General features: G+C 37.0%; 3 protein-coding genes across 9 annotated transcripts; 1 reads left to right on the top strand and 2 right to left on the bottom strand.

Annotated features, from left to right (window-relative positions):
* The first annotated feature begins 5,010 nt into the window (after positions 1-5,010).
* Positions 5,011-8,914, top strand: LOC137713566 (2,3-bisphosphoglycerate-dependent phosphoglycerate mutase 1-like). Of its 3 annotated transcripts, none has more exons than XM_068452881.2 (8): positions 5,011-5,432; positions 6,065-6,339; positions 6,581-6,804; positions 7,157-7,275; positions 7,361-7,517; positions 7,674-7,775; positions 7,876-7,995; positions 8,435-8,914. In XM_068452881.2, exons 2-8 carry the CDS (start codon positions 6,066-6,068, stop codon positions 8,477-8,479), a joined length of 1,041 nt encoding a protein of 346 aa, XP_068308982.2. In that variant the 5' UTR covers positions 5,011-5,432; position 6,065; the 3' UTR covers positions 8,480-8,914. The 3 variants fall into 3 exon arrangements, with proteins under 3 accessions (XP_068308982.2, XP_068308989.2, XP_088542860.1); XM_068452888.2 differs by having other exon boundaries at positions 5,076-5,252; XM_088686734.1 differs by lacking the exon at positions 5,011-5,432 and adding an exon at positions 5,742-5,862.
* A 606-nt stretch (positions 8,915-9,520) lies between these two features.
* LOC137708581 (uncharacterized) lies at positions 9,521-14,666 on the bottom strand. 2 transcript variants are annotated; one of them, XM_068447705.2, is made up of 6 exons: positions 14,287-14,666; positions 12,358-12,447; positions 12,038-12,214; positions 11,142-11,240; positions 10,567-10,809; positions 9,521-10,145 (listed from the first exon to the last, which is right to left on the bottom strand). In XM_068447705.2, the coding sequence occupies exons 2-6, from the start codon at positions 12,430-12,432 to the stop codon at positions 9,726-9,728; spliced, it is 1,014 nt and encodes a 337-aa protein (XP_068303806.2). In that variant the 5' UTR covers positions 12,433-12,447; positions 14,287-14,666; the 3' UTR covers positions 9,521-9,725. The 2 variants fall into 2 exon arrangements, with proteins under 2 accessions (XP_068303806.2, XP_068303798.2); XM_068447697.2 differs by having other exon boundaries at positions 12,349-12,447; positions 14,287-14,428.
* Positions 14,667-15,321: 655 nt separating this feature from the next.
* Positions 15,322-23,244, bottom strand: LOC137747495 (putative helicase MAGATAMA 3). Of its 4 annotated transcripts, XM_068487627.2 has the most exons (10): positions 23,048-23,244; positions 20,815-22,255; positions 19,620-19,808; positions 19,342-19,437; positions 19,095-19,248; positions 18,843-18,975; positions 17,003-18,763; positions 16,178-16,893; positions 15,816-16,014; positions 15,322-15,632 (listed from the first exon to the last, which is right to left on the bottom strand). In XM_068487627.2, exons 2-8 carry the CDS (start codon positions 22,181-22,183, stop codon positions 16,468-16,470), a joined length of 4,128 nt encoding a protein of 1,375 aa, XP_068343728.2. In that variant the 5' UTR covers positions 22,184-22,255; positions 23,048-23,244; the 3' UTR covers positions 15,322-15,632; positions 15,816-16,014; positions 16,178-16,467. The 4 variants fall into 4 exon arrangements, with proteins under 4 accessions (XP_068343728.2, XP_068343722.2, XP_088541952.1 ...); XM_068487621.2 differs by lacking the exon at positions 15,322-15,632 and having other exon boundaries at positions 15,634-16,014; XM_088685826.1 differs by lacking the exon at positions 15,322-15,632 and having other exon boundaries at positions 15,634-16,008.
* Positions 23,245-24,886: the final 1,642 nt, after the last annotated feature.

Below are 24,886 nucleotides of genomic sequence, written 5' to 3'. Positions count from 1 at the left end.
TTCGCAAAATGAGACTCTCCATAAACTCTTTGCCACCTCAAAATATTAGCACATGAATTGACGTTAAACTGTGAGGTGATAAAGTGTCCATGGGGATCCCACTTTCCAAGAGTCCACTTAGCATTCCTCTTCAAGAAATTGAGGGAAATTTAATTTATGGGCTAGGTTTAACAAAAAGAAGGGTAAAGATAGAATTATTGAGGGAAATTTAATTGTGAGGTGTATTCAATAAATTACAGGGTGTTAATAAAATAACTCTTAATTTTATCTAAGATAATTGGACTACATGTTGAAAAATATTAGCATTTAGGTTTATTTTAATGTTTCATTTTTTGGGTCAAGCCTGTTAGTATTAGGGTTTTGTTTCCTTGCCTATTCGTGTTAGGTTACTTTTCTCTATATATGGTAATTTATAACTCTATTAAATAACAAGTTGCAGTCTTTCCTAGTTATATAGCCGCCTCGTCGATCTGTAGTGTTCTCTTGGTTCCAATTCATGAAGTTTTATATTCCGTTTGTTCATTGTGCACTTTAATTTTCAACTTTGTATTAGAGCATGTTTGATCCTTTGAGATTTAATCAGCTCTTGTCCCGTATCAGTTTGTTGTCGTCTTCTGCTGTTTGATTGTTCCAGTTTAGATTCATCGTGAAAATTGTCGTTGTTCATTGTAGTCCAAAAAAGAAAGTTGTCATTGTTCGTTATTCATTGTTCTTCGTTCTTGTCCCGTACTCTAGAGTTTGATCTGCATCCCTAGCAATCTCACGGGTTCTGCATGCAATTGTTAGAGCTAAAAAAAAGAGAGAGAGAAATGACAAAGAAAGAAGAGAGCGAGAGAAAAAATGAAAAAAAAAAGGAAGGAAAAGTAAAAAGAAAGAAATATTGGTTGATTTGGTTGTTTTTAAGGTCCATATGGGTGACTTTGACTTGAGAAGGTTTTTGTTTGGCATGTATTGGAAAGCATGTCGTTGCCCACTGCAATGGTCATTCAAGTGCTAGTACTAGTGACCACTTGAGTGACGTTGCATATGTAGTGAATTGCATTTTTCTATTGTTCGGAAGCTCGCAATTGGTATTGGGGAAGTTCACACTAGCATTGACATTGGAATCTTGCATTGGTGCTGTCATCGGAATTTTGCATTGGTACTGGTATTCGAATCTTGCACTGGTGCTGTCATTGGAATCTTGCACTGGTGCTGTCATCGGAATTTTGCATTGGTATTGATATTCGAATCTTGCCCTGGTGCTGTCATTGGAATCTTGCAATTTTGCATTGGTATTGATATTCGAATCTTGCCCTGGTGTTGTCATTGGAATCTTGCACTGGTGCTATCATTGGAATTTTGCACTGGTACTGGCATTCGAATCTTTCATTGGTACTAGCATTGGGATCTTGCATTGGTATTGGCATTGGGATCTTGCATTTGCATTACTCACAATGTAGTGTATTCGAGTTATGTAGTCGTCTCAGCAATTGTTATCTTGGTTTCAATTTAATGGAGTTTTATATTCTGTTTGTTCGTTGCATACTTTGATTTTCAACTCCATAGTTATATACCCTTACATTAAATATTAGATATTGATGCAAAAGACAATAATAACTACATGATACGGATACACCATCACGTGGTGTTTCGTGTCATGTAAGGCAATTTGGTTTTCATTCTAAAATGTATAACCATTTGACGCCTAAATCAATTGGGCAGTAAACAAGAAGGTCAAAAAGGGAAGACAAGAACACTACATGAAATTATCCAATTCTTATTCTTGATTACTCTTAGCATGAAAATACTTATCTAGATAGCACTATTGCTAATAATTGTAAGTACTTTTATTAGAATAAGTGTGTCATAATTTTATTAAAAATTTACGTGCTTTCTTCCCGTAGCACCTGCATTTCTCTTAATTTGGAGGAGATTAGAGGTTTTTTTATAGGAAAAAAAAAAGAAAGTTACAAAAAAAGCCCTTAGAGACAAACGATATTATTTGGAGGAGATTATAGTTTATTTATTGTAAGAATTCGATTTTTTTTTTTTAACAAACCATATTATCTCTACTAATTAATAAAACACTCATTGTCAACCAAAATCTTATTACCAGTTTAACCCTATAATTAAAACAGAACATGAATAAGAAATATAGGGCATAAAGGTAATTTCACACAACCAAATTTTGCTATTTTTTTTTTTCAAAGTCTTATCAACATGTAATCCTAATATATCTCTAATTATAAAAAAGTTAAAAATAATAAAATAATAAAAACTTCTCACTCCCACATTCTCTATCACTCCCTTCCTCTCTCCTTCTATTTCAAAAACAAAAAAAAAAAAAAATTTCTCACACACTTTGTGTGTATATGCTAGTTTATACTAAGGAAGAGAGAGTGGACTTAGCCTCACAATGAGCAAGCAATAATATTGTTTAAATTCGTTTTTGACGAAAATCGAACTTAAAATCTCTCACTTACAAGTGGAGAAAAATATCACTACATTGTAGTATTAAATAACAGAAGAATTCAACTTTAGATGAAAAAAAAAGTGTTATAATGCAAAAGGCAACTAAGCCTAACACAAGTGCATAATTTGAAGTCAAAGTCACCTAAATCAGGGACAAGGATTGTCTACCCTCCCACTTCCAATACATTTTCGTGTCCTTCTGTTTGTGTGGTCACGGTTAAGCCATGTCAACATTTTATATTACTATTCATTTTTATCTTATTATCTTTATAAAAAAAATATAAAATATTGATGTGATTTAACCATAACCATACAAAATAGAAAAGTACGAAAGGGCACCGAGGTGGGAGGGACAGACAATCCTCGCGTTGAGGACCACATCACATTCACAAGCTCGAAGCTTTATTCGGGACCGTCCAATAAATTATAACCTTTCGTAAACCAACACGTTGCAGAGACGCATATTCCATTATCATCAGAGACTTACATGCCAGAATATTCTTATCGCACACCATCCCTTTCCTTTATCGTTGATTCTCCACGTGGCAAAATCTGAAAACGATGAATATTAAAATATGTGAAATGTGAATGCACAGGGAGGAGTTAGGTGTCACATGGTTGCATGTATTTGGTACGCATCAATGCCTAAGCTGTGCACGAACAGCACAAGCACGTGTTCTGTCAAAAAGCCACCAAAATGGAAGGTGGCGTGTGTGGGGTTGGTAGTATTAGTATTGGAGGTAGGTTGTATAACTTTGGTGACTTTTTTTAATTTTATTTTTATTTAACAAACGATATTATCTACATTAAAAGACATGAAGTGAGATAAAACTCACAATGAACTAGTAATAATATAGTTCAAATTCGTCTTTAGTGAAAATTGAACTTAAGACATTTTATTTACAAGTAAAGAAAAATATCACTAAACCGTAATACTAAGTGGCTTAAAAGTTTTCTTTGTTTGGTGTAATTTTAGCAAAATACTTAATTAGGGGGCTATATTATTGCCCCTTCGAAGGTCCTTCTTGTCTTATAAATGAATAAAACAGACTTAGCTCATTTACAATCTGGCCCTTTTAAGTATGCCCACATGAAAATTAAACCCTCTAGTGGGTGATGAGGCCAACCCAAATTGGTCGTTCTACAAAGAACGTGTTGTCAAGTACAACAATCTACCAGTCTTTTATTTTATATATAGTCAATTTAGTATGTCGTTTATAATATTTGATCTCTTAACTCAGTTAGAATCTACATTGCAAAGGTATTTAGGATCATTAAACTAAACGATAATCAAAAACCCACATAGGTTTGTTAATGTTGAAATAATACGCCAATGTATCTACAAAATCTAGCTATAAACTTGTTAGTTAACTTGTAAAATCCATTGATCCTTACCTCCTCCAACTAACTCTTTACCCAAATTATTATCTAAACCTTCTTATCCAAGTCAAAAATAAAGGAACAAACACACATACATTAGCATATGGATTTAGCAGTTACCCATTACTTATCCTCTCATTAACCACGTAATCAACTTTTATCATCCATTGACCAAAAAAAAAACTTTTATCATCCAAATAAAATGAATAAAATAAACTTGTCCTAATATTAGAGTAAAAGAGTTGAAGTCAAACCTACCGAACATAGTCAGAGGCAGAAACGCCCACCAGACTGCTGCCAACTTTGGCAAACCCGTTGTCAATACACTGTTGCTTTACAACGCTTTTAATGACGAAGACAAACTGCGACGATTTCTTCTATAAATATAAATATTGATTATATGTTATTATATATAATAATTATATACATCTCTATATATATAAATATTTGATGAAACATTCATACTATTAAAATAAAATTTGGATATAAGTTAAACTTTTTGCCAATATTAAGAATAAATCATTTTTATTAAAATAAGTCCGATTTCTTGAACTTAAAATTATTTTATTATCAAAATTATCTATTTAATGATAAATTTACTATAGAAATTAGATCTCTTCCTAATTATCTCTTTACTTATTTCTTCTTATTTTATTTTCTTTTTGTTATTTCTTCTTCTCCTTCATACTCTAAACCTCATTCATAGATTTTAATTTTAGTTTTTATACTCAATCTATATCACAGATTAATTGTCTTTATCTACCTACATGACAGATTATTTTTATTATCAACTTGTATCAGAGATTAATGTGTAATGCTTATGGTTATTGGTATATTATATTTTTGTACCTTACAATCAACATATATTACAGGTTATTGCATTTATCTACTTATACGATATATTCTTTTTTATAATCAACCTGTATCAAAAATTAATGTATCTTGCTTGTAGGTATATTATGGACTTAACCTAATAGCTATGTTATTTTTTGGAACAAGATCTAAGTGCCCCTAAGTGCCTCTCTCTTTTACAACTTTTAAAATGAACAATTCTATCAAATAAAGAAAAATTATTAAAAGAATCAAAAGAAAACAATCCCATATGGAAGAGTGACTAGCCACTTTTTTTTTTATTTTTTTAGAATTATAAACTACTGTAAATTAAGTTAGTTTTTCATATAAATTAAAATATCCAGAAAATAATAATAATTAAATTAAAAGAGAGTAAAATAAATTGACACATGCGTTAGATGCTAGCGTAAATAAAAACCAGTTTTCTTTCTTTTCCTCTCCTCCTGAAACTTGTTGGGAGGTCAATGTTATGAGAGATGGACAGACATTGATATCATGTTGTAGCCATTAGCTTTCTCTTTCAGCAAACAACTCATCAGCCATCTTCTTCTCCGTCAACCTCTCTCGTAATAAACTCTGTCGCCCCGTTTGCCTCGGTTTCGTCGCCTTTTCATATTTATAAAACCAGCTAATTTTCAAAGGGCACCCACCACACTTTCTGTGTTTTCAAATTTGATTGCTTCTGCATTTCCATCTGCGGATTTTGGCTTCTTGGTTTTTCTCTTATACTCGTAGTCTCTGCAAAGGTCTGTCCTTTTTTTTTTTTTTACTTTTTAGATTTGGTTTGAATGTGCTTGAATATTTGAGAAAATATGGGAAAACCAATTTTTTCTGGGTTTTTTTGTTCTAATTTTCATTGGGAATTAGTTGTTTTAGCATGAGCATTGGATTTGCATCTGTTTCTGGTAATTTGAAATTATTGTTATATAATCAGTGCTAATTGTTTTCTGTTAATTAATTTTCCATGTGTCGGTCAAATGGGCTTGATTATGATGGGATAAACATATTTTTCTGAGCTCTATAACTTTATAACGATTCATTTATGATCTGATATTGGTGTACAAAATGGTTTTTGCCATTGTTTATAAAGCATGACAAGTTACAATAGTTCAACTACGTTTTCGTTGCAAGGGGCTTGTAGCTCAGTGAGTTAAAAGCTCTTACTCTGCATCCGAGGTCCGAGTTCAAATCCCCATTCCCTGATATAGATTGCATCATTTGTTTACAATGTTTTCATTCACTTTGCATCCCTTTTTTTGAGCATATAAAGACTACAAAGTGTTCTTTTGTCCTAAATTTTTTTATAATTTGTTTGTACTTTAAGATTTTGTATAATCTGTGTACTGATCTCATCACCTGGGATGTTATGAATTTTCAGAATGGCTGCTGCTGCTGCATTTCACCAAAGCATTGGGACTCTTCACTCTGTTGGGCATGTTAATAATTCCGGACTGCATCAAGAGCTTGCGAAAAGCTCAGTGAGATTCGTTTCAAAGGGTTTTGAGATTGATATTGGACTGTCAAAAAGAGGATGCTACAGCTCTTCCCAGAGAAACCTTAGTGTAATTCGAGCCTCGGCTTCCCAGGCTTCAGTGATTGATATAGTCTCATCCCCATCACATACCAAATCCAATGATTCTCGGAAAAAATCTAGTACGCGTTTTTAACCGTTCTATTTTGATTGATTGAATGGTGAATAGTAAAGAACCCATGTTAATTCTTTGTCGTTGATTGTTTAATAACACGGTCATATAATTCAATTTCCTAGAAGAAAAAAAAAAAAGGGTTGTCGAATTTTATTTTTTATACAATTGATATGCTGTATCCTTATGAGTTTGAAGTTTAAATTTCTGTTTGTAAAATTTTCCAACTGTTGTTTCCACCTGCATTTCAGATGAAGCAGCTTTGATTTTGATTAGGCATGGCGAGTCTTTGTGGAACGAAAAGAACTTGTTCACAGGCTGTGTTGATGTCCCTCTGAGCAAGAAGGGTGTAGAAGAGGCAATTGAAGCTGGCAAGAGAATCAGCAACATACCTGTCGACATGATCTATACATCTGCACTGATTCGTGCCCAGATGACTGCCATGCTTGCCATGACACAGCACCGTCGTAAGAAGGTAATTTGGAGCAAAACATCTTGTTGAGTGTCAGTAGGAACCAATTGAATGGCTATTTGGAGGCTTTATGGCAGTGGCACTGGAAAGTGGGAAATGATGTCCATAGATGATTGAAATGGTTTTATACCATTCGTGATATTTAAGCAGGAGTACGCAGACAAAACATCCGTCTGTACCCTAAAAAGAAAAAGAAATATTACGCTATTAATTTGAGCTGCATTTTCAAATTTGATTTAACTGCTTTTATTTTCCAGGTTTTACTCTTTTGGCCTAAATATGTTCCACTGCGTGACACAGATAATTTCTGGTTTTATATCCATTTGGCAGCCTTTTTATATCAGTTTTCCTGCAGGTCCCAGTTATAATGCATAATGAGAGTGAACGGGCTAGGGCATGGAGTCAGATTTTCAGTGAAGACACAATAAAGCAAACCATTCCTGTCGTAGCAGATTGGCGATTGAATGAAAGAATGTAACATTCCATCACTGCATTTTTGAATTATTATTCTTATCTGCTATTTTTCCCTGTACTTGCATGACATGGATCTCGTTTGTAGGTATGGGGAATTACAGGGTCTTAATAAGCAGGAAACAGCAGACAGATATGGGAAGGAACAAGTTCACGAGTGGCGTCGGAGTTATGACATTCCCCCTCCCAATGGCGAGAGTTTGGAAATGTGTGCTCAAAGAGCTGTTGCTTATTTCAAAGATCAAGTAAGAATGACCGTGCGCTTACTTGTACCTCTTTGTCCTCTTAACTGTTTGTATTGCATCCAATTTGCGATAAGGATTTTGTATCATTTTTGAAGTCTCAACTCAAGTGACAATATGCCGTTCTATATATCTGATTCCGTAAATATTACGCTGCAGATTGAACCCCAACTGTTGGCTGGGAAGAATGTTATGATTGCTGCGCACGGGAATTCGCTGAGATCCATAATCATGTATCTTGACAAACTGACTTCTCAAGAGGTGATACATCATTTTGGTCGAGCTATGCACCGGTTTTTGGGACTAATCATTTTATAGAACTAGAAAAGAAAGACTGATGTTGTCTTATTATTTTTTGCAGGTTATTAGTCTGGAACTATCAACTGGAATTCCTATGCTTTACATTTCCAAAGAGGGAAAATTCATCCGGAGGGGAAGTCCCGCGGGACCTGCTGAGGCTGGGGTTTATGCCTACACTAAGGTAAGCAACCTCTCGTATTAGTTGCAACCTTTCTGCAGTTCAATTTTATAGCATAGGCATAAAAGCCAGTTATGATGGTGCAATTTGAAAAAATTCTTAGTACTTCGGCTGAGAAAAACAATGTGCCTGCTCTTCCCTTTGCTTCCCTTTGTGAGGAAAGAAAGGGAGCTTCCAAGTCATAGAAACTGGATTCTGCTCTTCCCTTTAAAGATTCAACTTCTTCCCGTCAAGGAAGGCTGTAACATACATATACGCAGCTTTGATTAGACCTTAATCATCTCAAATTGGCATTGATTTATAGTTCTCAGTATATATATGAGCAAAGACACCGATTATTGAATAATCAGTGTCAACGTCATTTCTCTTTATTTCCAGTTTATACAATTATTAATCCAAAAAGGAACGAAGTAACGCTTTAGCTGTTTGAATTTTGTTGCAGAATTTGGCTCTTTACAGGCAGAAGTTAGATGAGATGGTTCATTAGTGTGCTACTTCCTAGCATAGGTAACCCCATAAATATGTTCTCAAGTAGGGAACCTACATTATGGGTTTTCTTATGCTTCCGAGATCTCAAGTATGCTTCTGCACATTCATTTGCTTTCCTCTGGGGGGCTTATCTTTCGTCACTCTTGTACCTGTCGCGTTAGCTCAAGGTTTTACGTGTATATGAAATAGGTTGCTACGGGTCTCAAGCTCGCGGACCTGGCTACTTGTTTCTGTTTACTTTGTGTATGTGTAGCAAGCAAATTCAGTTGAAGTTAATGTCTTAGATGAGAGTGTAAGTTGTGTATGTTATTGTCTTCCCAGTTTGTAATCGTCTTCCCTGGATCCATTTTATTTGTTGGATTAATTCTTTATTTTCAGTTTTTTTTTTTTTAATAAAAATATTTTAAATAGAGGGACATCCCTTTGTGTAAAAGAATCAAGGGGCTACGTTTCAAATTACCTAAGCTTCTTATGGATGGCTTCTTTGGAAAGCACTTTCACTCAAAAGATTTTCTTGTAGAAATGCTTTTATTGTAGACGCGTTGAAATTTTTGTTAAAAATTCAAGTGCAAGCACCTCTGAGTTAGGAAGCACTTGTAAATTTTTATGTCGAATGCATTCAAAGAGTTTCTGGTTGTCAGACCTCCAAATGGCCCCTCTTTTTCGATGTGAGAGATCTTAAATGTCATGATGCGCAAAGTGAGCTTATCTGTCGAACATGAGGAGCACTTTGGAGGAGATTAATTCGACTCTATAACCATCTGATTACGATGCGCGCAGGTCGGGTTAGAGTCGAACTCGAAGGGCATTTTGGAGGAAACGAGTTCAACTCGAAAACCGACCTGCACCGGTTTAAGTTCAAATTCAATCATTGCTCTTAAAACTTTTTTCACATGTTCTGCAGAAAATGCTTGGGAAGAAGAATGAACCACAACAAAGAACGAAGGCTTAAATGTTTAAATGGTGTCTGTGTTATAGCCATATGGCCAATGACTAAAATAGAGGGGCTATTTTAACATTTAAGCCACCAAAGAATATATACGTGCAAAAATCTCTTATTTGAATTGTGAAGGAGTTACCGCTAACTTCAAATGGCGAATTCATTCGTTGAGTCTCCAAAATTTCTCAAAATAAATTGACGATTAGAGTTGACAGGAACCATATATTTTTAGTACCTAACCAGACAGCCAAAAGGGTCAGCGAGATGCATCAGTTAAGTCACCATCATCCACCTTGAGCCATTCTTAATGTACACCTTGGGTAGCATTTCCAGTACTAGCAGCCACCGGCTCATCGTGGTCTGAGGCAACTTCTGGTTCTATCCCCTGGGATGAAGAGCCGTCTGTTTTCTCATTATCAGAAGCATCGGAATCTGGTTCTAACTTGAGAGAATCCAATGAAAGAGCAGCACCGGTAACGGCAGGTTCGGAAGCAGCCAAAGAAGGGTTTCCTCTCGTCCACATTGTGGGCATCTTCTTGTCATCCTCTTTCATCCTTTCGGCGTATTTATTTATATCAAAACCACAAGTATCGTTTCCCCCGAATGCAGCCTCCAGTTTATTCATGTCAAACAGATCCTCCATTATCTTCTTGGTGTTAACATCATCCGAGTAAACAAACCTGACTTTGTTGTAAGTCTTTGGCTCTAGAAAAGGCTTTACCATCTGTAACAAAGAAAGACAGTATCCGCATCGTAAGAACCTAGCTGATACATTTTGGCTCTAGATTTCACCTAAATTAATGGAAATCTACAAGCACCAAGTGACTAGGATACTCTCTATTTGGAACATTTCTATACCGGGAAAAGGGAACGGCAAGCTCCCTGGAAATTGGAATGGCACAAGATAAAAAGAAACTGGTTATTATTATTAATTTATCAGGCTAAAACTTTGGCACTCTTCCGGCTCCCAAAGTTAGGTGGTTATTGTACTTCATATTCCCAAAACAAGACATCATCTATGACAAGGACCAAAGCTGTATAACGGCACACCAATACTGTTACAGCTTCATATGATGATCCTCTAGGAGTATAGATGTAGCGAAAAAGTTAAAACAAGAGGAATAAAAAGCATCAAAAGGACTTACCGAAAAGAATGGTTCAAAAAACTTGGGTGGATTGTACAGTATTGCAAGACCTAGGCGTTCTGGATAACGGTTTTGTAAAACATGTGCAGTTTCCCGTGTCAACTTCACTGAAATATGTGACATATTGAAACCTTCAAAGTCTATCATCCAAACCATTTGTTCCTGACCTGGCGGAAGATTTAAAACAGCATTCTCCATGCAATATACCAAATATTTAATCTGTCCTTTCGTTGACTTTGAGTTCTGCAATAAAAATACAAAAAGTTAACAAGGAAAATTGGTTTTCTTCTGAAACTTGGATCTCTAGAGCATTAAATGTGCCTACAAAACAGCAGATCCCATAAACAGGATTTCAGCAAGATGAATATAGGCAATGATTTTGGCAATAATGATGCAGTCAAAATGCTTATTAATGGAACATCAAACTAGTTCTTTTTGCAAAAGGTTTTACAGCAGGATAAGATTCCAGATGTAGCTTCTGCGAGACCAGCAACATATTCTAAACTAAAATTGTAGCATAACTTCTAAAATACACAATATTCATGGAGGTATCAGAAGAGTTTCAAAGATAAAACCTGACAACGTGGTCTCATAACGAGAACTGGTCTCCCTTGCTTGTCAAAATAATTCGATCTGTAAATCTTCCCTGTTTCTGCTTCACGAGCTACCTCTTTCTATATTAAAAATGAAACGATGAATTCGTAAGAACATCCTCTTCAGTGTAACCATATACTGCAAGAATTTGAACTGGTCTACAACCTCAACCACAAGAACTATACTTGACTATTGTAGGACCTGGCTTTGAAGTAGTTTATAGCAATGCTGGAGTCTAATAATTGGTCTATTAATTCTTTCCAGTTACATGATACGTGGGGTTGGATTCAGAAAGGACTGCTGATGAGCCTAGGATGAACTATTACAAAATACAGAGATGTCAACTGGCCCTCGTTGCATGCATTGAACGAGAACCAAATAAGCCAGATCAGGATGCATTGCAGAACAAAGATAAAAACCTTATGTTTGCATGAGGGACTGTCAAAGTGCCAAGGAAATTTAGACTCAATTGTTAAAAACACACTACATGGACACCTCCCTTGAACTACTCGAGCACTACAAACTACTAATAAAACCCTATAAATGCACTCCAAAGACAATAAACAAGGGACTTTCAAAATAACAACCGGAAAGGTGTCATCTGAAATTTCTCTCAAACGTATTGCATCTAGTCAATTTCAAGTTCCTCTATCTAATTTTTGTAGTGCATTCCTAATAGATTTAGCCTGAATTTCATGGAACTTTAAATTCCCACGTCCAAACATAGGGTCTAGGAACAACCTGCAGAATATTATCAGGCTTCATTTGACAACTAATCAGAGCTGCTAATATTAAGGGGTGATAGATCCTGTTCTAAGAATAATGAAAAGGTACAATCTGGATGAATTATGACTATAAGGCTATGAACGAAGCGTACCCAAGGAATCTCTTCTGGTTTGTATTCTGACCTCCACTTTAAAGTATCTTTTAACATTTTAGTTGTCTTCTTGACATTCCAATTTCTCGCCCTTAGATACCTTGAGATGGAGGCATCAGAACAATAGATGGACAACTTATCAGGCAATGTTCCTATCAGCTTTTTTACTTCGTTAATCTGCAAACATGAAGAGTGTTGTAGGGTATGTAAATTTTCTCCCCACAATAATGGTAGAAGCATCATGCCCTGACTTACAGGACTCACACAAATTAAAGAAAGCACGTATAGAATGCTATAAGGAGAACTTTTACCGGAGATACCTTTGCCTGCTGCTCTTCACATGATAATATCTTCTCAGAGCCATTTGAAGGGGATTTCTTTATTCCCGCACTCATTGTTTTCGGAGAAGACTTGCAAAATCAACAATAAAGACTCTGTAAGTACTAGTGTTATGTACCTATTTCAGTCTCCCCTCCCCAATTCTTTAACTTATAAATAAACGTGCAAGATCTGTAAAAAAAAGCTTGTTCTCTATCCTATAAATAGCAAAACGAAGGATGCGTAGAATAAATTTATTCTTAGTTGATCACTATGGAAACTAGCATATGGCATTCATGATTTAGATAAAACCTTTTTATACTGTTGTTCAAAAATGTCAACTCAATTAATGGGCTTAATTCTTTTTTGTTAAGCTACAAAATACTTGATTAAGCAATCATGCTTAGAGAACGAGCTATCAAAACAATTAAACAGATACTTCAGAAAACAAAACAAAAGGCATGCTTCAAGAATGACTAGCACATCTCACGTGTATCTATTCCAACAGAAATTCGCCATGTACGAGTTCTAACTTATTTATATTACATTTTAGTTGTCAGAAGGTATATACATTTTTACAAGCTAGTTACATCAATCCCTCAATCATTTTTAGAGGGGTGAAATTACTGATCCAAGTGCTCCATAAAGTTTTAATTTTGTCAGGAGGTATTACATCCTACAAGTACTATATAAATGTTTCCGTTTTGTCAGGAGCTCTGTTATATCTGTCATGTTTTTCAATTCGTTTCCTTGTATAGGGAAATTTTATTTCCAAGTACCTATTTATAAAATCTTAATAGAGTCAAGGACTGCATTAGGCTCTCCAGTTATCAGATTTACAAATCACTCCGAACCTTCCTGAGAGTTCCTTTCTAATTCTTTAAAAACAAAACTTATGGTAGATTGCAACAAGATTACATCACTTCACTTATCATGGACCTTTTATTGGCTGAAAAAGCAACAAAATTCCTTGGATTTGTTCTCCCGAGATTATCCTCTATTTCCCACCTTTGCATAAACACATGGGATCGTAAGACCAAATTCCTATAGAATGCCTTAACTTCGTCTCCTTTTTGGAACAAACGTTTTATTGTCTGCAAAACTAAAGGAACCGCGATTCAACCAATAATGGTAGTCCCTAATTCAATACTATAACCTTTCCCTTGAAAGGAATACACTTGACATATTATTATTGAGGGAGAAATTCCCCAAGAAATGCATGCAATCACTACTAACAAGATAATTACGCTGACTTTCCTATACAAACCAGTAACAACATATGCAAACCCTCATTATTACCAGGGGATCCCGAAGGCCCCTAACAACAGTTTGCCTGACCGTTCCCCGAAATCTTACTCAAAACCTCCTCTCTAAATCAAAACTCTCGTGTAAAAATCGATGTGTCCACAAAATCAAACTTGAAATGCAATTGTTCGCAACTATCCATCCGTTCAAACTGTATCGGTCTCATCCAAATTACTACTCTATCTACTCAACCAATCAACTTAATAAACCTTTCCGTTAATTTACAAGACAACATTGGAATCACCACTCTCCTCACTGTAGCATCCAAAAACCTAACCAGAATATTTCGATCGACATTCAACCAACACCCAAACAAATGGGAAATCTGCTGACACAAAATACCGTGTGGGTTTTCGTGCTGTGTTCTTGTCAATTATTTCAGTAAATTACAAAAAAAATAAATTCATAAAACAATAAAAAATCAATCATGGGTTATCTCCATATACAACTAAATATTACAAAACCGCATTCTAATATTTAATTAACACAAGCATGCAACCCAACACACCAAATCACAAACATCATGGGTAAAGAAAAACAACCTGTACAGGTACTAGGAATGCAAATCGAAACCGACCCACAAAAATTAGGGGCATAAATCTAGGAAACAAAAGACAAGATCTCACCTTGACCAAAGAGATTGAGGAATTTTAGGGGAGCTTCTCAGGAAGCGGTGAGATAAACTAGTATTCCGGAGCTCCTCAGCTGTCCCAAACCATAGAAATGGTCAACTGTGAAAAACAAGAAAGAATTATTGTGTAAAAAACAGAGAGAGAAAGAGGGAGAGAGAAGGCGGAGATGCGGTCGGTTTGGATTATATTTGAAGAATATTATTTGGATCGAATCAGGGGTGACGCTGGAATCTGGTTGAACGTCCGAAAGCACGTGCTTTTTTAAACAGTAAGATTAATGTTGTGGCTTGGGTTTTAAGGACACAGCTGGTCTGCTCTGGATCGCATCAGACTATTTATTGCTTAAAAGTCGGATTGCCCAGATTCATTCAATTTGAAGCACTACATATTGGTGGGTGTGACATTTACTCAAAGGCTGATGCTAGGGAAATCACATTTTTGTACCGAAAAATATTTGTTTGGTTATTTTGTAGTAAGGTGCTGCAAAATGTTATTTATCTTATTTAGGGAGATCAAATTATTGTACTGAAAATATTTGCATTATCTCTCTAATATGCGAGATCTGCTTCTATTGATTAGGTATGTAACTCTATTAAAGAGGTTGCATAATATAGCCTCCCTATCATTGTGTACCACTAGCTACTTAGTACAATAGTATAATAGTATTTCTCTTCACTTGTAACTGAGATGTCTTAGATTGATTCTCGCCAACAGCAAATTTGAACCACATTATTGTTAACCCATTATAAGGCTAAGGCTAAGTCTACCCCCTTAACGTAGATAATATTTTTTGCTCAAACAAAACAGAAAAAAAAAATTAAAAAAAAACATTGTGTACTGCCTACTACTTAGTACAATAGTCTATTAATAATATTCTTCTTCACTTGTAAGTGAGGTTTTACGTTGATTCTAGACAAAGGCAAATTTGAATCACATTATCGTTAACCCATTGTAAGGCCTAACCGACTTCCTACCCTCTTAATGTCGATAATGTTGTTTGTTAAAACATAAATAAATAAATAAAAAACATTGTGTGCCCCTCTATAGAAGAGGAAGCGTCTACCAATACTATTGGAGACATTTATAATATTGTACAAATAAATATGATCTTTCTGATAGAGTAATGTTAAAAAGACCGCATCATTTTTCAATTAAAGTCGAGAAACAAAGAAAACAACTAATTCGCTATTAGTCTGTAGTACTGCTTTCCTAATGTTAAAATACGTCCCAAGTTCAAATCCCCTTCTCCATGTCGATTCCGAAAATGAGAAATGGAACCAAAATTCAAATGAGTGCTTCATCATTGCCAAGGTGGTCTTTGGACAGAAATGCAAAGGAAACTGCAAGGTAAAAGCATAAAGCATAATTTATATTTGATTCCACAGCTGAAAGATGTTATGTACATGTTAGTTGACACTACAAATTGATTGTTTCTCTTCCTAATACAATTTCTGTACTTCCACCATTTCTATACAGAAGATTGTAGTAAATGCCACCTTTTGGAATGTATGTATGTCACTAACCTTCAAACTACAGGAGGACAAAGCAACATATTCTTCCCTAACCAGACCACAACCTTACATTCGCCTTTCATCTACTATTTGGTCACCGTGCATTTTGCGCGTCCTAAAATGTACACAGCTTCATTTAACTCTTGTCACGGTGTCAAAGAAGGAGGAGTCGTTGAGTCATCCGGAAGCTTTCCTCTTTATATCTCTGCAACTGAAGTCATCAACTCAATCAAAACACGAGCGATTTGATTCCTGAGTTATTTGATATTCAATACAAAATATGAAAAGGAAAACTACAGAGCTATACAGCATTACTCAAATTACAAATCCATGTTTCAGGCTTTCAGCACATCAAATGATTTTTCTCATCTTACCTCTGAAGACTGTAAGGTGGTGGATCGTCTGCAAAAGCAACTTTATGCACAGGCCGACAGCCCCTGCCAAGCCCCCCTTACTGCCAAACTCCTCAGGTAACTGAAAGCATATGCGACACAAAGTTCGGCCTTTCAGATTTATGGCATCCATTTCAGAGATCAGCACAGGAAGCTAGTGCTCCAGGAGCCTTCTGGCAGACAAAAGAGCAAGAATTGCACTATTGGAAAAATAAAGAATGCCAAAAAGCTCCAATGACGCAAACATAGGATTCAGAACAAACAATCGATAGCTAGATGTCTCTCCTTCCAATAACCCCAGCAGGACCATGCTTCTTCTGTATGCCATATTGCCAGGCATCTCTAGATTTATCACCTGATTGATCAAAGTCGTCCAAGGAACTCTCAAATGGAGGTTTCATAGGCCGGTAACTTCCGTTCCTAGAAAGTACTGATGGACCCAACTTCTCATCATCTTCTGCTGGTGTTCCTGACCTGGATTCCATGTGCATGTCCATTGATCTATGCCTTGGTCCAGCAGACCTGAAACCCCTCATATTAGAAGGCTTTCCTGGTAATTGAGCGTAAGAAGGTACCCTTGGTACCCGAAATTCTTTGGGAAGAGTCTCTATGTCCATAAAACAGTTCCTGGCTTTGGCATCAGTAATCAATGCAGCCCAGTCGTCACACTGCATTAAGGCACTTGCATTCCCCATGACCTGTTAAAAGATTCATACTGAAATTAGAAATGCAAACTATGTGCAGGTAGATGGTGCAAACTTGTGTGTAATTACTATAAAAAAATGATAAAATAGTAGAAATCCATACCCAAAGAGCCCTTCTTGCACGAGTAAGAGCTACATTCATACGGCGGATGTCTGCAACAAAACCAACACCATGAGTTGAAGCACGCACACAGGACATGATAATCACATCACGCTCTTGGCCTTGGAAAGCATCTACGGTGTTAATATATATATCCTTCCCTTCTTCTGAATTTAAAATATCCTCAAACTCACGTTGGAGGCATTTGAGTTGCAGTTTATATGGTGTGATTATGCCAACAGAAACTTTCCCCAACCCCAACGCTTTCAAGGACTTCTGAAGATGCTCATACAAACGAACACAAAACTGAGCTTCGTGTATGTTCTGATAAGAGACAGATCCCCCTCTGTGGGATTCCCGCCCATGGGAAATGTCAAAAAATACGTAAGGTCTAAGTAAAGGGTCCTTGTGGTAGGTTTCATCGGGTAAATTAGCAACACTTTCACTGTCAGTAAGGCGTCCTTGGTAGAAGTACTTTGAAGGAAAATCACGTATTTGAGGGTGCATCCTATACTGCACAGACAACAACATTGTTGGACATTTTGCTTGTTGGAATCTTTCGAACAGACTTCTACTGTATAACAAGGTTCCAGCAGCCTTGCTAATAACTGTGGCAGGAAGCTGCTGAGGATCCCCAACAAGAACACATCGTGCAGCACCAAGAGAAAGGGGCGGAAGAACTCCCACTTCACTGGCTTGGGCTGCCTCATCAATCACAACCATATCAAACCCATGAGAAAGACGCGAAAACAGCTTGCGACCACTGCTTGAGACAGTAGTGAAAACAATCTCAGCCTCATTGGCAAAACTAGCCTCAAGATTAGCTCGAGCTTCTTCCAAGTTGAAATTGCCACCAGCACGAAACTTGCTATCTAAAATAAACAGGCGAGACAGCTCGACTAGAGTTTTATCCCTGCTTTCAACCACAGCAGCAAGATTCTGCAGCAATTCATCTCGATTCTGGTCCCGAGCCACCAAAACATCAGGATCAACACCAACCGATCCTTGTGAACGGACAGCAGCAGCTGCAACAGTGAGTTCTCTTTGAAGATGCGATATCTGCACAGACAATTGCGCTTCACGAAGTCTCAACTGATGCATCCACCCTAAAACTTCCTCACGATTCTTGACCAGAAGCTGTTCAGTTCTCCGCTCAACAGATACTGCCTGGGCAGCACGTGTCTGTGAGTCAACACCTACTCGGGCTACATCAGGCCGATAAACTTTCATCTCACCATCAATGAATCCCCGGTCAAGAACACGGGCAAGAAGCTCATCAGTTGCAGCATTAGAAGGGGCGCAAACTAACATTCTAGGCTTTGGACAGAGCTTGGGTAGTGTTCTAAGGAGATTCTGGTCCATGTTCTGAAGAACCTCATCTATTGATCCCATAGCAACATTATCAACATTGCTCTCACTATTTTGCTTATAGCTTTCAGGTGCTAGTTTCTTAAGCAAAGAAGTGTAGTACTGCTGATACTGAACCAGATGGATGACGTTTAGCATTCCCCAGACTGTGTGTGTCTTACCAGTTCCAGGAGGTCCTTGAACAAGTGTAAAAGGCCATGGATCTTGCCTCTTTCCACCACTTGTACCAGCAGCTGTGTGCATTGCAGCCCATTGGATTGCTGATAGCTGGGGTCCATTAAAGGTCCTATGCAAATGATCAACGAAATTCGGTGTGAAGCATTCCGGCATAGCAGGGGACTGCTGCTCGTATTTTGGAAAGTGTTCAGGACTGGGCCGAAGAATTGCTGCTTGCATCTGTTAAATTGTTCACTCAAATTATTATTTGCACAAAAAACCAGAATATATAGTCATTGCTGATGCAAAAATTTGTCACCTGCATATTTAGACGACGAAATGCATGCAGTGCAACATACTCTCGCTGGGTGGTTGCTAGAGAACCAAGAACAGTTAAATACCAAATTCCTTTAGGCTGTAGCTTTCTTAGAACATGATCATCATCAACCAAGCTGGAAAAGTAATATCAAAAGGAGGGAGAGAAAGGAAAAAAATGTAAGCATATTTGCTACAAAAATACAAAAGGAAATCAAACTAATAATCCAAAATCATAGAAAAACAAATAGACTACCTATTAGAATCATCCCCAACATAAAAATGAAGGATCGCTCCTGGGGGATCACGAGTATCGATGGGCACATGTCGCCGGACAGTACCAGCCACACGCCCAGTGATTTCAGGCTCCTCGTCACCCTCAGCTGAAGAATTGTTCCTTTTGGATCTGACTGCTTGACATAAAAAGAGTAGATGTAAGTAACATATCAAAAGAACTAACATCGAATGCAATAATTTGACAGAAATGTATTCACATATCAGACCTGATCCAGGCCGGGGAGTTGAAAGAATTGCAACATCACCCTCCTTAAATGTCCACTTGCATTCACTTACTGGAAGGACTACTACATCATACCACCCTATGCCACAAAAAGTTACACCTCAGTCGGTTGACAGAACCACGAAAAAACACAGGTACTAGAAGCTATACTGGCCAAAACCCTAAACACATGGTTAGACTGTTTTATTTTCATTTTTTTTCTTCTACAATTTGTACCCAGTTGTATCACGAAAGTAGGTGGAAGCAAACTGAACAATGTACCTCTTTCTCTCCTTTCAATGCTTCTTACACGAACAGTTATATGAGCATCTCTAGAAACACCCTCAGTTAATTCCTCCCAGGTGCTGTAAAGCTGTGCCCGGCATTCCTCAAACAGAAGTGGTTCAAATACTCTAACATACTCCTCAACAGATTCAAACTTTTCAGTAACGCATTGGAGGTCAGCCTCCCCTGGTGCACAAAAAATATAAATTCAGTGGAAAGAAAAATGATTTTGAGGGGGGAGACAAAAGTTAAACGAAAAGGGATAAAAGACCAATATATATTTTCCAGGCTATGAGAACACATCACATAAAAAACAAATGACAGTATAAGAACCATTAACATGTACCCTAGTTGCAGCCTACCAACCAAAGAGAACTTCCACGTAAACTGGAAGTTGTACAAGCTTTCGGCAAATGTAAGCTTTAGAAAATAAATAAACAAATAATCGCTGAAGTATTACCAAAAAAAAAAAAAAATTACAGATTACAGTTGAAACTTCACATACTTAAACCTACAATAACCGGGTAAAATTGCATTGGAAAAGTAAACTTGAAGTTGTTCTTTGTATAGCAGTTGATTTAAATACTGTATCTTGGCTGAATAACAATGAATTTAGTATGAAGAATATTCTCGCAATATGCCCTCCTGATAATTGCACACCCACCACATGAAGCTATAGAGATCCTCTCCACTGTTTATGGGCCTGAGCAATACAATATCAACTTTTACTACTTAAAAGCTATAGGGAATCACAGTTTACCAAATTCCATGTTTAATAGAAAATAAAAACCAAAATATTGCCTGCAGAAATATATCAAAGCATGTAAAACTTCAATTGAAGCATTTACCCCCTCCACCAAACAAAAGAGATAAAAAATAGAAGGAACATTACACTATGAGAGCATTTGCACACAAGAGATGGTGATAAGAATTACAAAGTGAAATTGAGAAAATCAATGAAATATGTTAACTTGGAATCTCGATTTCACGCTATAATTGTCATCACCTTCCAATCTTTTGTGTGCTATGAGTCTCATAATGTAACAATTGGGGGGCATGGATCACTGACATAAGAAAATCAGGAAAGCTGTCAACACACATGGCCTAAAGTTCCAAAGAAAAAAAATAGGATACATATTACAACTATTCAACAGTAATGAACATAAACAGAAAAACCCACATTACATTATACCTGGGTGATGCCAAATCTTCTCGTTAGTGACCTCCCGTATAAGACGCTCAACTGATGTGTCTTGGTATGTGTTACTGATTGTCGTTTGCTTCTTGGCGGGAAGAAGTTTCTTGTTTCCAGATTTGGAATCCATGGAGCTTTGAGTGATCAAAGCTGGCTTCCTATTAGCAACCTGTGAATTCTTCAGTTGCCTTGTATCCGTGGGCTGCTTCCATGAACTCTGTCTTGGAATTAGTGGTAAGACCTCCGCAGAAGGATCATTGTCACCATTTTGCCTTCTCGTCCTAGATAGGGATCCATAATTTACATCCCCATTAGATTCAAACTTAGAATCACTGGACTCTGCAGCAGTCCCTCCTTCATTACATAAAACATCAACTTGTTTCTGGTCCTTAATCATCAACTGTGACTGCTTTTCCCCATTGCGATCTGCAGGCGCAGTAATGGTACGAACCTCCTTCAAAGTGCGAGTTGTAACGGGTGTGGGAAAGTTCTGTCTTCTTGGTGTTGAACTTTTGACAGTGCCAGCTTGCTTAACATCATCCAAATTAAGGAACATTGTCTGTCTGTTTCGTTTCTTTCCCAGCTTTGCTTCATTCTGCTGGTTCATCTTCCTCTTCATTGGATTATTTGCACACTTGAGTGCATGGGTTGCTTCAATGCCTTTAGCCTTGTCTTGTTTCAAAACCAAGCCAGGCTCGTCCTGACAATCCATGGATGCCTGACCTTTAACATTGCCGTCTGAGTTGCGGCTACTGTTACTATTCTGATCATTATCTACTCCTAAAGATGTACGACTGCTATTCTCATCCTTGAGACCTTCTGAAGTTTTAATATCGCAAGAACTACTATCTGGAGCAACACCAGAAACACGTCCAACAATCCCTCCCGATTTTCCTTGTACTTGTAAAGTGGTACCCTGTTCATGCAAACTGCCACTTCCACCTGCTTCAGCAGATCCCTCAGCATCATCAGACCACTCTCCTTCTTCTCTTTCCACAGATGGAGCATTTGCGGAAGCAGAAGCTAAAGATGGTACAGGTTTCGTGTCCTCATCATTACTTGATTCAGATACTAATGTATTTCTGGGATTATTATCTCTTGACTTCTCATCAGCATCACCTTCAGAGCCGTGAGCGTATTTAGGCCGAACAAAAGGTTGAAAACCTGACACAGACGATGCATGTGAAAAAGCATGATTATTAACAATTCTTGGTGCAACGGCTGCTACTGCAAGCACTTCAGTAGTGTTGGGATTTGTAGAAGGAAGTGCCTTTTGCGGCTGGAAGCTGAGGGCACTATCACTCTCTTCATTATCCTGGGCAGGGGGTTCATTGAGATCAAATAACAACTTTCCTCGAGAACCCATCTCATATGTAAATACATACAAACTAAACCGTATTTCCAAGAAGGTTGTACTAGACAATTTTGCGATTCCCTTCTACGAAAAAAATTCAAACGAAATGCAATCAGTTAAGCAACACGAAAACACCACAGGATAAACACGTGCATTAAATGGAACCCAATAGTTATCAAAAGATTAATTAAACTGAGTTTTAAAAGTCAAGTGACTCATACAAGCCAAATTAAGGAAAGCAATCAATCAACAACGGTATAAGAAGCGACCCAGTAACAAAAAAAAAATAGTAACCAAACCACAAGACACACATACACACAACACACGCAGCATGCTCAAATTAACATTTATCCCAAACGATTACAAGAAAATGAAATAAAATCATATTAACACATAAATTGCACAAATTTATTTGTAATTCAAAATGCATAAATTGCTTTTCCAAACAGCCCTTATAGTCAAATAAGCATATATTACAGATTTACAACCTAGCAGAATAAGCATACACGAAACCCTAACAATAAGTAGAAAGAAAAAAACCCAAATCTAAAATCCCAGTTCTTGATCCAATTAAATTTAAAATTGCCTACTCAGATTGAAATCCCAATCCCAACCAGCAGACCTAGCATTTCGTTTCTAGGGTTTCATCATCAACAACCAAAGACTCCAAAATCCCAACACAAATCCCCAAATCCCCCTCCCACCCAAACAGATCCACAATTTGTTCACCAAAATGTTCTTGCATTCATCTAATTACTCCCACCTAAACATTCAGTCCTTAATCCAATCCCATTATTCATGCTACTGGTCTTCCGCATCAACCAAAATAAAATTCGAAAAAATTAAAATTTAAAATATATTGGGCAGAATTTTTACCTCTTTTTAGAGCTTTCGTGTCGTGTATTTATCAGATGGAAAAAAAATTATTTAATTTAACCAAATTTAAATAAATTTGGGAGACGGAGGAGGGCTCTCTGTAGTCTGTAAGGTAAGGGTTTGCGAGAGAGCTAGCTTAGCTAGAGAGAGAAAGACATCTCTTGGAAGAGGAGAGAGAGAGAGAGAGTGTGATATGTGAGAATACAAGGCGTGGGACGGGTTTATATAGGAAATATCAAAGCCTTCGCGGCCGGGCTTTTCTCCGGGTCACCGTTATTTTATTCCCGGCAAATTTTATTTTCCTACCCATTATTTTAGTTTATTATCGTTTCGTGAAATTCCCAAATCGCCCTTCCTTCTTTCTGCTAATTTGACCAGGATTGGCTTCCCAAACGAGGGTATATTTGGGATTTTGCTAGCGGTGGATTACGGTAGTCGAAGGGTATACTTGCGTGTAAATACTCACACCTTAGTATCTTACACTCAAAAGACATCTCTTGGATTCGGACCTTGGGCCCACTAATATGACACGTTGACGAAGGGGATTTCTGATCCATCAATTGGATCCTAATTTGGATTTTTGTGCAATTTTTTAAATTTTATTTTCAATACTCGCGGATGGAACGGGTGTAATATTTTCGAAATGGTGAGGGTAGGAAAGTCATTCGGACGATGGAGGGAGTACAATCTCACGTGCTTTTAAAGCAGAGTGAGGCATCAAGTGTGAAACACGCGTAACCAAGACGCGTGGGGATGCAGTCCCTAATTTTAGAAAAAGAAAAGCACCTCTCGTATTCCTCGCTTGTTGGTAAATTACTTAAAGTTGACTAGTGTACAATGCCGTGAATCAGGACAAGAGGCCAAAGCCAAAAAAATTTAATTATTTATTTTTTTGGGAGAAATTTTTTGAATTAATTATAGAAAATAAGAAATTGTGAGCAAAAAATCTAAATTTGGAGAAAAATTACTGAGTAAAAAGACTATTATAGCCTTACATTCCATGATGGCATTTGTTGAGGGTGGTTGGATATTCATCTATATTTGTAATGACCAAAACTTCTGTATATGTTCATTGAAATCTTAATGCAGGCTAGAACAAGTATTATCAAAGTTGTTGTTAGATGAGCCATGTAAATGCATGTTGACTTTCAACAGAAAAAAATTGGGTCGTTTACTTTTTAGGTTACAAAATTTTATTGATTTCAATTGAATTCAAAGTTGGTGGGTGATTTCTTTATTATTGATATATTGGTGTTAATGACATGTTAACATATACATATAATGAGAATTTAGAGAATATATTGAGGAGGTGGAGTGTCATGTTTTCTCTCTCTTTTGCGTTGACCTCCTATCATGATCCGAGAAGGAATTCCTATTTCAAGCTCTGTCATCCTAGTCGATAATAACATCGGCTATATCGAAGTATTTCACTAGGGAGGCACAGTCATACTTATATTATTCAGCTTCTATGAGAGAAGCAAGTGAATGTAGAGGCCTTGCTTCAAAGCCATTGTAGCAAGCTTGTCATCTAGTCTCTCACTTCAACTAGTTTCACACGAAAATGATGTAGGTAATTTTTGAGACTTTCACTCTTTGATTGAGACTCCATGTTAAATATGGCCTCGTGCCGCTTGTGACATCGCGATAAATGGAGAATGTATTTGCAATGATGCCAGTAATTTCGAAGTTGTCGATTAAGCGGGTTGGCAACTCCGAGAATCACCTCATAGCATGTCCTTCTAGAGTGGATAGGAACATCTTGCACATCCAAGTGTTGTTGTTGCTATACAAGGTTTTAATGTTTTGATAGAGCATGATGTGATAATCTAGATTGGAGTC

Source organism: Pyrus communis, chromosome 15 (assembly GCF_041283825.1).
Source record: "Pyrus communis isolate YQ-2024b chromosome 15, ASM4128382v1, whole genome shotgun sequence".
Lineage (NCBI taxonomy): Eukaryota > Viridiplantae > Streptophyta > Magnoliopsida > Rosales > Rosaceae > Pyrus > Pyrus communis.
The sequence above is the reverse complement of the archived record's forward strand: the minus strand, read 5'-3'. Positions and strand labels throughout refer to the sequence as shown.

What these genes read in the sequence shown, in the direction of transcription:
- LOC137713566 (XM_068452881.2), top strand. Translation starts at nt 6,066, where the DNA reads ATGGCTGCTGCTGCTGCATTTCACCAAAGCATTGGGACTCTTCACTCT. An exon ending in TTGCTTATTTCAAAGATCAA is followed by an intron (nt 7,518 to 7,673) that starts GTAAGAATGACC and finishes ATTACGCTGCAG; the next exon opens with ATTGAACCCCAACTGTTGGC. An exon ending in GGGTTTATGCCTACACTAAG is followed by an intron (nt 7,996 to 8,434) that starts GTAAGCAACCTC and finishes ATTTTGTTGCAG; the next exon opens with AATTTGGCTCTTTACAGGCA.
- LOC137708581 (XM_068447697.2), bottom strand. Translation starts at nt 12,432, where the DNA reads ATGAGTGCGGGAATAAAGAAATCCCCTTCAAATGGCTCTGAGAAGATA. An exon ending in AGCAGGCAAAGGTATCTCCG is followed by an intron (nt 12,215 to 12,348) that starts GTAAAAGTTCTC and finishes TCATGTTTGCAG; the next exon opens with ATTAACGAAGTAAAAAAGCT. An exon ending in TTATGAGACCACGTTGTCAG is followed by an intron (nt 10,810 to 11,141) that starts GTTTTATCTTTG and finishes TTTTTATTGCAG; the next exon opens with AACTCAAAGTCAACGAAAGG.
- LOC137747495 (XM_068487627.2), bottom strand. Translation starts at nt 22,183, where the DNA reads ATGGGTTCTCGAGGAAAGTTGTTATTTGATCTCAATGAACCCCCTGCC. An exon ending in CATTGAAAGGAGAGAAAGAG is followed by an intron (nt 19,438 to 19,619) that starts GTACATTGTTCA and finishes TTTGTGGCATAG; the next exon opens with GGTGGTATGATGTAGTAGTC. An exon ending in AACTCCCCGGCCTGGATCAG is followed by an intron (nt 19,249 to 19,341) that starts GTCTGATATGTG and finishes TATGTCAAGCAG; the next exon opens with TCAGATCCAAAAGGAACAAT.